Below are 12,834 nucleotides of genomic sequence, written 5' to 3' on the forward strand. Positions count from 1 at the left end.
CCGAATGGTTGAAGGGAAGTAGCTGTTCCTGAACCTGGTGGTGTGGGACTTCAGGCTTCTGTACCTCCTGCCTGATGGTAGCAGTGAGAAGAGGGCATGGCCCAGATGGTGGGGATCCTTGATGATAGATGCTGCCGCCTTATGTTCTTGCAATAGTATTCTAGCACAGAAACAGAGCAGTCGGCCACCTGAAGTCTGTGCTGGTACTTCTGCCCACACAAGCCCATTCCTCTCTCTCCCCTGCTGTTCCCCTCCAACCTTCCCCACACCCGACCTTGTACCTCTTGTCCCCTCCTTGCACCAACCCCTGGCCCACGACCCCACCAACAAACACCAGGCCACTGTCTCTCAGACCATCACATCAGGAGATCCCCCCTTCACAGCCTCCAACCTGATGGTGCCCCAATCCCAACCCCAGCCCCACACTTCTTGCTTCCCCAAGATCCACAAACAGGACTACCACGCTAGGCCCGCTCTTGCCCCACTGATCCTATCTCTGTCCTGATGCAGGGTCTCAACCCGAAATGTCGACCATTCCGCTGCCTCCACAGATGCTGCCTGACCCGCTGAGTTCCTCCAGCAGTTTGATTTTCTTGCTCTGGATTCCAGTGTCTGCAGAGCAGGGAAAGAAATAATATGCAAGGGCCGCGACAAAGTAGATTGGGAGATCAAAGATACAAGAATTCATCTTTCATCTTCTGTCTGACTGGAGGAGGGAGAAGAGACAATATCTGGGGTGGGAGGGGTCTTTGATTATGCTGGCTGCTTTACCAAGGCAGCGACAAGTGTAGACAGAGTCCATGGAGGGGAGGCTGGTGTCCGTGATGGTACTGGAATTGGTTTATTATTGTCACTTGTACCGAGGTAGAGTGAAAAACTTGTCTTGCATACCGATCGTACAGATCAATTCGTTACGCAGTACATTGAGGTAGTACAGGGTAAAACAATAACAGAATACAGAGTATTGTGTCACAGTTACAGAGAAAGTGCAGTGCAGGCAGACAATAAGGTGCAAAGTCATAATAAGGGAGATTGTGAGGTCAAGAGTCCATCTTATCGTACTAGGGGACCATTCAATAGTCTTAAAACAGTGGGATAGAAGCTGTCCTTGAGCCTGGTGGTACGTTCTTTCAGGCTTTTGTATCTTCTGCCCGATGGGAGGGGGGAGAAGAGAGAATGTCCAGGGTGGGTGGGGTCTTTGGTTACGTTGGCTGCTTTACCGAGGCAGCGAGAAGTGTAGACAGAGTCCATGGAGGGGAGGCTGGTTTCTGTGATGTGCTGAGCTGTGTCTGCAACTCTCTGCAGTTTCTTGCAGTCACGGGCAGAGCAGTTGCCGTACCAAGCCGTGATGCATCCAGATAGGATGCTTTCTGTGGTGCATTGATAAAAGTTGGTGAGATTCAAAGGGGACGTGCCGAACTTCTTTAGCCTCCTGAGGAAGTAGAGGCACTGGTGAGCTTTCTTGGCCGTGGCGTCTCCATGCTTGGAGCAGGACAGGTTATCGGAAAAGGAACAGTAAAGCACCTTGTTGTGTGTTCCCCGCAGGGCTGTGTGACGGCGGCTGTTGTCGAGCTTCAGCCATGGACTGAATCCATGCATGTGCGAGTGTGTGCCAGGCACCATGGCGTTCGAAGATGGGACGATGAGTGTCCAGGACTGGCTGGGCTTCCTCCATCTGGATCAGTACACAGAGCAGTTCAGGGACAACTCCTACCACCAGCTCTCCGACTGCTGGGATCTCCGCGGTGAGGACCTCTCCCGCATCGGGATCCTGCTGCCCGGTCACCGGAAACGCATCCTCTCTGCCCTGAGGAAGGGTTCTGTCGCCCACAGCCCCGGGCCCGAGTCACCGGGCCAACCACCCGCCTCCCCCGAACCCCCGCAGGCTGGCCGGGAGAAGCCCGTCCCCAGGAAGAGGACCGTCTACCCCTATGGCCACTGCCCGTCCAATGCTGCCGCCGGTGCGCGCCCTCCTGCCGAGAGGCCCCTGCCCTCGGTCCCGCCCGCGCAGGCATCAGGCCGGCCGCCTGTTCCTCGGCCCCGGGACCTGACCAGAGCGCCCCCCGTCGGACACCGGACTCGGCCTGCGGAGCTGGGGGAGCGTCCCGTGATGTTCCAGCGGGATCTTCCTGTGCTCCTGCCCCGACAGGACATGGAGACTAAGAGGCGGCCCCCACCGCTGCCGGCGAGGCCGCTGCCCAGGGCCCAGGTCTGGGCTCCTGCCGCGGATTCCAGGTGAGTCTTGACACTGGTGTCTGTCCAGGGATACTCGATGACGAGCCAGAGGTTGTCAGAGCCAACAGGTGATTGGTGATTGGTTTGGAATTGGAATTGGTTTATTATTGTCACTTGTACTGAGGTACAGTGAAAAACTTGTCTTGCAAACCGATCGTACAGATCAATTCATTACAATAATCCATTGAGGTAATACAGGGTAAAACAATAACAGAATGCAGAATAAAGTGTTGCAGCTACAGAGAAAGGTGCAGTGCAGGCAGACAATAGGTGCAAGGCCATAACGAGGTAGATTGTGAGGTCAAGAGTCCATCTTATTGTACTAGGGAACTGATCAATAGTCTTATAACAGCGGGATAGAAGCTGTCCTTGAGCCTGGTGGTACGCGCTTTCAGGCTTTTGAATCTTCTGCCCGATGGGAGGGGGGAGAAGAGAGAATGTTCCGGGTGGGTGGGGTCTTTGATTATGCTTTGCTTTCCCAAGGCAGTGAGAAGTGTAGACAGAGTCCGTGGAGGGGAGGCTGGTTTCTGTGATGTACTGGGCTGTGTCCACAACTCTCTGCAGTTTCTTGTGGTCCCGGGCAGAGCAGTTGCCGTGCCAAGCCGTGATGCGTCCAGATAGGATGCTTTCTATGGTGCATCAGTAAAGGTTGGTGAGTGTCAAAGGGGACATGCTGAATTTCTTTAGCCTCCTGAGGAAGTAGAGGCGCTGTTGAACTTTCTTGGCCATGGCGTCTATGTGGTTGGACCAGGACAGGCTGTTGGTGATGTTCACTCCTCAGAACTTGAAGCTGTCAACCCTCTCGACCTCAGCGCTATTGATGTAGACAGGTGCATGTACACCGCCCCCTCTCCTGAAGTCAATGACCAGCTCTTTTGTTTGCTGACATTGAGGGATAGGTTGTTGTCATGACACCATGTCACTAAGCTCTCTATCTCCTTCCTGTACTCCGGCTCATCGCTGTTTGAGATACGGCCTACAACAGTGGTGTCAGCTGCAAACTTGTAGCTGGAGTTAGAGCAGAATCTGGCCACACAGTCATGAGTGTATAGGGAGTAGAGTAGAGGGCTGAGGACGCAGCCTTGTGGGGCACCAGTTGAGAATAATTGTGCCGGAGGTATTGCTGCCTATCCTCACTGATTGCGGTCTGTTGGTCAGGAAGTCAAAGATCCAGTTGCAGAGGGAGGTGTTGAGTCCCAGGTCTCGGAGTTTGGTGATGAGTTTGCTTGGAATTATAGTATTGAAGGCAGAGCTGTAGTCAATAAACAATAGTCTAATGTAGGTGTGTTTACTGTCCAGGTAAGTGGGTGCACCGCTGTGCACTGTGTTGTAAGAATATTTGAATGTGACTGGAGGACATGGAGTGATGGGGACCAGCCATGGGATCAGAGGGAAGGGGAGGATGTTTATCTGGTGAGTTATCGAGTCACACGGCATGGAAACAGGCCCTTCGGCCCAACTGGTCCATGCCGACCAAGATGCCCATCTAAGCCAGTCCCATTTTCTCATGTTTGGCCCATATCCCTCTAAACCTTTCCTATCCATGTACCTGTCCAAGTGTCTTTTAAATGTTGTTAATGTACCTGCCTCAACCACTTCCTCTGACAGCTCGTTCCAAATACTCACCGCCCTCTGGGTGAAGAAGTTGCCCCTCGGGTCCCCTTTAAATCCCCCCCCCTTCACTTTAAATCTGTCCTGTAGTTTTAGACCCCCCTCCTCTGAGAAAAAGACCGCGACCATCCACCTTATTGATGCCCGTCATGATTTTATAAACCTCTCTAGGTCACCCCTCAGCCTCCTTCACTCCAGGGAAAACCGTCCCAGCCTCAGTTGCCCCTCAGGTTCCTATTACATCTCTCCCCTCTCACCTTAAACCTGTGACCTCTGGTTCTTGATTCCCCAACCCTGGGAAAAAGAGAGTGCATTCACCTGATCTATGCCCCTCGTGATTTTATACACCTCTTGAAGGTAAATTGGTTTATTATTGTCACATGTACTGAGGTACAGTGAACAACTTTGTTTTGCATGCCATCCATACAGATCATTTCTGTCCAATGTCACCCGTCAGTCTTCTTTGCTCCAGGGAATAAAGACCTAGCCTGTCCAACCTCTCCCTATAACTCAGTCCCGGGAGTCCTGGCTAACAGCTGCTGTAATGTCAGGTAGAGAGGTGGCAGCAGATTCCACAGGAATCTCCAGGGAAATCACTTCCAGGAATCTGGGGAATAAGCTGCTGAGTGGGAATAACTGGAAAGGTCCTCCAGACAAGCACAGTGGTCTCCTCCTGCCCTCCGTCATCACATCAGGTTTATTATCACTGACATATGTCATGAAATGTGTTGTTTTGCGGCAGCTGTACAGTGCAAGGCATAAAGACATAAAATTACTCTAAGTTACAAAAATAAATAAATAGTGCAAAAGAGGAATAACGAGGTGTTGTTCATGGACCATTCAGAAATCTGATGGCGGAGGGGAAGAAGCTGTTCCTGAATCGTTGAGTGTGGGTCTTCAGGCTCCTGTACCTCCTCCCCGATGGTAGTAACGAGATGAGGGCATGTCCCGGATGGTGAGGGTCCTCAGTGACGGATGCTGCCTTCTTGAGGATGTCCTCGATGGTGGGGAGGGTTGTGCCCGTGATGGAGCTGGCTGAGTCTACAACCCTCTGCAGCCTCTTGCGATCCTGTGCATTGGAGACTCCACACCAGGCGGTGATGCAAGCAGTCAGAATGCTCTCCACCGTACATCTGCAGAGGTTTGCAAGCTCCAATTCCAATTCTCAGTACCAGCCAGTGAATAAAGTTGGAGGGAACTCACTGTTGCAGGTGGTGGAACGCAAGGGAGGAGGAGGGTGGGGGAGGAGATGTGGTTCAGGGCACAGAGCAGGGTCCATAAGCAAGGCCCGATGGTGTCGGCTGTGGGAGTGGAGATGTGGACAATGTCGCCACCTTCTGGCTGTGGTTATATTGTCCACATAAAGGACTGCCGATGCTGGAATCTGGATGAACAACACGATGATGCTGGAGGAACTCAGCAGGTCAGGCAGCATCCGTGGAGAAGAGAAGACCAGGATGCTGTCTGGATTGGAGAGCATGTCTTATGAGGATAGGTTGAGCGAGCTAGAGCTTTTCTCTTTGGAGAGGAGGAGGATGAGAGGTGACCTGATAGAGGTGTACAAGATGATAAGAGGCATAGATCGAGTGGACAGTCAGAGACTTTTTCCCAGGGCGACAATGGCTGACATGAGGGGACATAATTTTAAGGTGATTGGAGGAAGGTATAAGGGGGATGTCAGGAGTAAGTTTTTTTACACAGAGAGTGGTGGGTGTGTGGAACGCACTGCCGGCAGAGGTTGTGGAGGTAGATACATTAAAGACGTTTAAGAGACTCTTAGACACATGAATGATAGAGAAATGGAAGGATATGTGGGAGTGTTACAAACCAGCAACAAAAGAAACACACTGAGTCATGATTCAGCGTTAAAAACTACTTTATTAATAGCTACTTATGATAATAAGAAAAATAAAAGTAAAAATGTTAGAATGTTAGAAGTAAAAGTGTTAAACCTTAAACATTAACCCCAAAACTAAACTCGTCGTGTGTGTGTGGCAAATTCCCAAACTCCAAGTCCAGGAATGGTTGTTAAAGTTCAGTTCAGCAAGCCGTAAGGTGAAACATGAGCAAAGGCTCCTTCAACAACCACCGTTGTCTGAAGATTTGACGTAGATGTAGGGAGAAAATACAGAGTAATTACGAAATCCAAATGTTCCACTTTGGAACCCAAACGACACCTCAGTGTTTACTCGGTAGTGACTTCCTCACCCCGAAAAGCATCCAAATCGTGGCCGTCCACACAAATACCCGTTTCCCTCCACAGGTTAACAACAAGGTGAACTCCACTGTGTCGTTCCGAAGTATCTGCCACCCTGAAAAGCATCCGAGACGTGGCCGTCCACACAAATACCTGTTTCCCTCTACAGCTTAATGACAAAGTGGGCTCCACTGGATTACTCCAAAATCCATATGTGGATTGCAGTGACAGACACAGTTACTGTTTCTCATCCATCGATAGAGAAACTAGCAGGCTGGTGTCTCTCTCTCTCTTCTCTCTCTCTCTGACTGACTGCTCCAAAAACATTATTACATCCTTTATCTTCTGTTGACATAAGCACGCCACACACACCACGATGCTCTATCTTAAAGGGACATTCACCAATAGTAACCTAGTCTGTAACAGAGAGGGAAGGGTTAGATTGATCTTAGAGCAGGATAAAATGTCGGCACAACATCGTGGGCCGAAGGGCCTGTACTGTGCTGTAATGTTCTACGTTGAGATGGTTAACATTTCGGGTCAGGACCCTTCTTCAGGACTGAAGATAGGAAAAGGGGGAGTCCAATATATAGGAGGGAAAAGCAGAGCAGTGATAGGTGGACAAAAGAGGGGAGGTGGGGTGGGTACAGGGTGGCGATAGGTAGATGCAGGTAAGAGATGGTGATGGGCAGGTGTGGGGAGGAGGGGAGAGCAGATCCGCCAGGGGATGGGTCAAAGGTAAGGAGAGAGGAAAGGGGGTAGAAAAATGAGAGGCTAGGAAAGGGAGGAAAGGAAGTGGCGTGGTGGGCTGGGGTGGGGGGTGGGGGCGGTTGTGGGGATGACTCAAAGTGGGAGAATTCGATGTTCATGCCATTAGGCTGCAAGGTTCCAAGGTGGAAAATGAGGGGCTGTTCCTCCAGTTTGTGCTTGGAATTCTCCTGGCAGTGGAGGAGGCCGAGGTCTGACATATCAGTGATGGTGTGGGAGGGGGAGTTGAAGTGACCGGCACCGGGGAGATGCAGATCGCGGTTACGGACAGAGCGCAGGTGTTCTGCGAAACGGCCACCTAGTCTGCGTTTGGTCTCACCAATGTAGAGGAGGCCACACTCAGAGCACCGAATGCAGTCGATGATATTAAGGGAGGTGCCGGTGAATCTCTGTCTCACCTGAAAGGACTGTTTGGGTCCCTGGATGGAGGTGGTGTAGGGGCAGGTGTTGCACCTATGGCGGGGGCAGTGGAAAGTTCCTGGGGTGGGAGCGGGATGTGTGGGGGAGGTGGGGAGGAGTGAACTAGGGAATCGCAGAGAGAATGGTCCTTGCGAAAGGCGGAAGGGGGTAGGGTGGGGACGATATGCTTGGTGGTGGGGTCCCGTTAGAGATGGCGGAAGTGGCGGAGAATGATGTGTTGGATACGTAGGCTGGTGGGATGAAATGTGAGGATGGGGACCCTATCCCTGTTGGGTCTGGGAGGGGTGGGGGTGAGAGGTGCGGGAAATGGCAGAGATACGGGTGCGAGCTCTCTCAACCACAGTCGGGGGGAAGCCCCGGTTAGAAAAGAAGTTGGACATCTCGGATGTCCTGGAGTGGAAAGCCTCTTCATGGGAGCAGATGTGGCGGAGGCGGAGAAATCGAGAAAAAGGGATAGCATCCTTGCAAGGGGCAGGGTGGGAGGAGCTGTGGCATCAGTGGGTTTGTAGAAGATGTCAGTGGATATGGAATCTCCTGAGCTGGAGATGGAAAGATTGAGGAAGGAGAGAGAGGTGTCAGAGATGCTCCGTGAATTGGAGAGCAGGGTGAAAACTTGTGGTGAAATTTCATTCCTTTCATTGATTTGGAATTGCAGTTGATGTATTGTACCGAAATACAGTTAAAAAGCTTTTGTTTGCTTGCCATCCGTACAGATCAGTCCACACATAAGTACATTGAGATAGTAAAAAGGAATACAGAATGCAAAATATAGTGTGGCACAAAGATGCTGGTCAAACTCAGCAGGTCAGGCAGCGTCTGTGGAGGGAAGTGGACAGTCGACGTTTCGGGTTGAGACCTTTCACCTGGAGTCTGGAAGGACCTGGGTGAAGGGTCTCGACCTGAAACGTTAACTGTCCATTTCCCTCCACAGACGCTGCCTGAACCACTGAGTTCCTCCAGAGCCTTTTGTGTTTAGTCCAGATTGCAGCACTTACAGTCTCTCGTGTCTGCGTGGATAGTCTCTCTTTCCCAGCGTCGAAGTGTCTGATACCAGAGGGCACGCATTTAAGTCGAGAGGGGCAAAGTTCAAAGGAGATGTGCAGGGCAAGTTTTTTTTAGACAGAGGGCGGTGGGTGCTTGGAATGGGCTGCCAGAGGTGGTGGTGGAGGCAGATACAGTAGGGGCGTTTGAGGCCAGGACACCTCAAAATACTTCACAGCCAATGGCGAACCTTTAAACTTTGATTACTGTTCTCGTGTGGGAATCAAAGCGGCCAAGCTCTGCAGAGCAAAATCCCGGAAGCAGAATTGTAATCGTGACTGTGTAATTTGCTCTGTTTTCGTCAGCATGAACGAGGTGGCTCTACGGGCCTGTCTCTACGGTTCTGCGATGCTATCCGTTGCCTGTCCCTTTTGCCTACATTGGCCCAGATCCCTCTAAACCTTCCCTATCCATGGACCTAACCAAGTGCTTCTTAAATGATACCGTTGTACCTGCCTCGCCCACTTCCTCTGGCAGCTCGTTCCATACACTCACCACCCTCTGTGTGGAAAAGTTGCCCCTCAGGTTCCTTTTAAATCTTTCCCCTCTCACCTTAAACCTGAGCCCTCAAGTTATAGATTCCCCGACCCTGTGACCATTCACCCCATTTATGCCCCTCATGACTTCATAAATTGGATCGTAGAATCATACAGCACAGGGAAACAGGCCCTTCGGCCCAGCTTGTCCATTCTAACCGCGATGCCTATCTACACTAATTGCACTTGCCTGCATTAAAATTTAGTCCAAGTTTGTTGTTGTCACAGGTGGTTGTACCCAGGGAATAAGTGCCATGAAAATTAGCTTTTTGCAGCACTGTACATTACAAACATAAATTACATAAACTTAACAAAAATTGTAGATAACTTACACGACAAAACGGTAGTGTAGCCGTTGGCGCGACGCTATTACAGCGCCAGCGATCGGGGTTCGATTCCCGTCGCTGTCTGTAGGGAGTTTGTACGTTCTCCAGTGTCTGCGTGGGTTTCCGCCGGGTGCTCCGGTTTCCTCCCACATTCTAAAGACGTACGGGTAGGTTAATTTGGGGTTTAGAATGGGCGGCGCAGACTTGTTTGGGCCGGAAGGGCCTGTTACCACACTGTAACATTTAATCTAAAAAAATTTTAAAAAATGTAAACATGACGCAAATGCAAGTTGAGAGAGATGGGTTCAGGTGGGTTCAAGAACCTGACGGCAGTGGGGAAGAAGCTGCTGGTGAACCTTGAGGTGTGGGTCTTCAGGCTCCTGTACCTCCTGCCTGATGGCAGCATCGAGGAGAGGGCACGGCCCAGATGGAGGGGGTCCCTGATGATGGATGGGCGATGGGCTGAAGTAATTAGTCTGAGGATAGGTTGAGTGAGCTGGGGCTTTTCTCTTTGGAGAGAAGGAGGATGAGAGGGGACTTGATACAAGATGATAAGAGACACAGATCGAGTGGACAGTCAGAGACTTTTTCCCAGGGTGACAATGGCTAACACGAGGGGACATAATTTTAAGGTGATTGGAGGAAGGTATAAGGGGGATGTCAGGGGTAAGTTTTTTACACAGAGAGTGGTGGGTGCGTGGAACGCACTGCCGGCAGAGGTTGTGGGGGCAGATACATTAGGGACATTTAAGAGACTCTTGGATAGACTCATGAATGATAGAGAAATGGAGGGCTATGTGGGAGGGAAGGGTTAGATAGATCTTAGAGGAGGATAAAATGTTGGCACAACATTGTGGGCCGAAGGGCCTGTACTGTGCTGTAGTGTTCTATGTTCTACTGTCACAAGTACAGTGAAAAACTTTGTTTGCAGAGCTGTGGGAGATTTTTCCTCCTTCTGAGGGGACAGATGGGACCTCACCTTATCCACAATTCGGCAGTGCCCCACCTGTGTGGCCCAAGAGGAGAGCAGTGGAGATCTTGAAGGGTGGTGGGATTGGGGGGAGATGACGGAGGGAGAGAGGGGTGGGAGTGCAGAAGGAGGACCCTGGAGAGGCTACAGCACTGGGATGGGAATATTCGGATCAAGCCTAAGTGGTTGTCAAAGGTAAATTGGTTTATTATTGTCACATGTACCGAGGTACAGTGAAAAACTTGTCTTGCGTACTGATCGTACAGATCAATTCATTATGCAGTGCATTGAGGTAGTACAGGGTAAAACAATAACAGAATGTACATCAACATAGAACAGTACAACACAGTACAGGCCCTTCGGCCCACGATGTTGTGCCGACCTGTATGAACATCCCCATTCAATCTATCCCCCTCTCTACTTCACCTCCCTATTTTTCTTTCATCCATGTGCCTATCTCAGAGTCTCTTAACTGACCCTATTGTATTGGCCCCTACCACACCTTGCCCCCCCCCCGCCCATCCCCCAGCAGTGCATTCCAAGCACCCAACACTCTATGTGTAAAAACAAAACACCTGCCTCTGACATCCCCCCTGAACATTCCTCCACGCACCTTAAGCAGGTGACCTCTAATATTGGCCACTGCCGTCCTGGGGAAAAGATGCTGGCTGTCCACTCTGTCTATGCCTCTCATAATCTTGTACACCTCTACCAAGTATCCTCTCATCCTCCTCCTCTCTAAAGAGAAAAGCCCCAGCTCACTCAACCTATCCTCATAAGACATGCTCTCCAATCCAGGCAGCATCCTGGTAAATCTCCTCTGCACCATCTCTAAAGCTTCTACATCCTTCCCATAATGAGGCAACCAGAACTGAACACAATACTCCAAGTGTGGTCTGACCAGAGTTCTATAGAGCTGCAACATCACCTCTCTGCTGTTGAACTCATTCCCCTGGTTAATGAAGGCCAACACACCATATGCCTTCTTAACAACCCCATCCACTTGTGAGGCAACTTTGAGGGATATGCGTACTAGAACCCCAAGATCTCTCTGTTCCTCCACACTGCTAAGAATTCTGTCATTAGCCATGTAGTCCGCCTTCATTTTTCCCAAAGTGTATCACTTCCCACTTCTCCGGATTGAACTCCATCTGCCACTTCTCCATCCAGCTCTGCATCCTGTCTATATCCCATTGCAATCTACAACAAACTTCTGCACTGTCCACGACACCACCAACCTTCGTGTCATCTGCAAACTCACCAACCCACCCTTCCACTTCCTCATCCAAGTCATTTATAAAAATCACAAAGAGCAGGGGTCCCAGAACAGATCCCTGTGAATGCCACGAGTCACTGACCTCCAGGTCAAATACTCCCCTTCTACAGCCACACTCTGTCTTCTGTGGGTAAGCCAATTCTGAATCCACATAGCCAATCTTCCATGGATCCCATACCTTGTGACCTGGATGAGCCTACCATTGGGGACCTTGTCAAATGCCTTGCTAAAATCCATATATACCACATCCACCTTCATCAATCTGTCTTGTCACTGCCTCGAAAAACTAATTTACCAGAGAACATCTGTTCACTTCTTTGTCCATTACAGTGGTCAAAGAAAGTCGTGTGAAGAACTTTGCGACATCCTGAGGATTGAAAGACACTCTAGAAAGCATTGTTCTTTTTACTTCCTTAATATCTCCCCTAGTTCCTTGGCTGATGTACCCAACAATTGGCCATGCTTATCTCGTTCACGGAAAGCAGGACGAATCCAAACTGGCTGATTACGGCCCAATCTGCTTGCAATCGGTAACTGGTTTATTGTTGTCACATGTACCGAGATACAGTGAAAAGCTTTTGTCTGTGTGCCATCCGGACAGATCATTCCACACACGAGCACATCGAGGTAGTAAAAAGGAAAACGCAGTGCAGAATAAAGCGTTACAGTTACAGAGAGAGTGCAGTGCAGGCAGACAATAAGGTGCAAGGGCCATGATGAGGTAGATTGGGAGATCAAGAGCTTATTGGTATTGGTTAATTATTGTCACTTGTACCGAGGTACAGTGGAAAACTTGTCCTGCATACCGATCGTACAGGTCAATTCATTACGCAGTGCAGTTACATTGAGTTAGCACAGAGTGCATTGAGGTAGTACAGGTAAAAATAATAACGGTACAGAGTAAAGTGTCACAGCTACAGAGAAAGTGCAGTGCAATAAGGTGCAAGGTCACAACAAGGTAGATCGTGAGGTTAGAGTCCATCTCATCATATAAGGGAACCATTCAATAGTCTCATCACAATGGGGTAGAAGCTGTCCTTAAGTCTGGTGGTACGTGCCCTCAGGCTCCTGTATCTTCTACCTGATGGAAGAGGAGAGAAGAGAGAATGACCCAGGTGGGTGGGGTCTTTGATTATGCTGGCTGCTTCGCCAATGGAGGGGAGGCTGGTGTCCGTGATGTGCTGGGCTGTGTCCATAACTCTCTGCAGTTTTTTGTGGTCCTGGGCAGAGCAGTTGCCGTACCAAGCCGTGATGCATCCAGATAGGATGCTTTCTATGGTGCATCGATAAAAGTTGGTGAGTGTCAAAGGGGACATACCAAATTTCTTTAGCCTCCTGAGGAAGTAGAGATGCTGGTGAGCTTTCTTGGCCATGGCATCTATATGATTTGACGAGGACAGGTTGTTGGTGATGTCTTTATCGTACAAGAGGTCCATTCAGGAGTCTGATAACAG

General features: G+C 50.1%; 1 protein-coding gene across 4 annotated transcripts in view; it reads left to right on the top strand.

Annotated features, from left to right (window-relative positions):
- LOC127575716 (arf-GAP with Rho-GAP domain, ANK repeat and PH domain-containing protein 1-like) overlaps positions 1 to 12,834 on the top strand; it is a 119,267-nt gene that overhangs the window by 64,997 nt on the left and 41,436 nt on the right. For all 4 annotated transcript variants that reach the window (XM_052025713.1, XM_052025715.1, XM_052025716.1 and 1 more), the window contains one exon: positions 1,546 to 2,235. In XM_052025713.1, coding sequence (XP_051881673.1) covers positions 1,598 to 2,235 — 638 coding nt within the window. In that variant the 5' untranslated portion in view covers positions 1,546 to 1,597. The remainder of the gene's footprint in view (positions 1 to 1,545; positions 2,236 to 12,834) is intronic.

Source organism: Pristis pectinata, chromosome 11, assembly GCF_009764475.1.
Source record: "Pristis pectinata isolate sPriPec2 chromosome 11, sPriPec2.1.pri, whole genome shotgun sequence".
NCBI lineage: Eukaryota > Metazoa > Chordata > Chondrichthyes > Rhinopristiformes > Pristidae > Pristis > Pristis pectinata.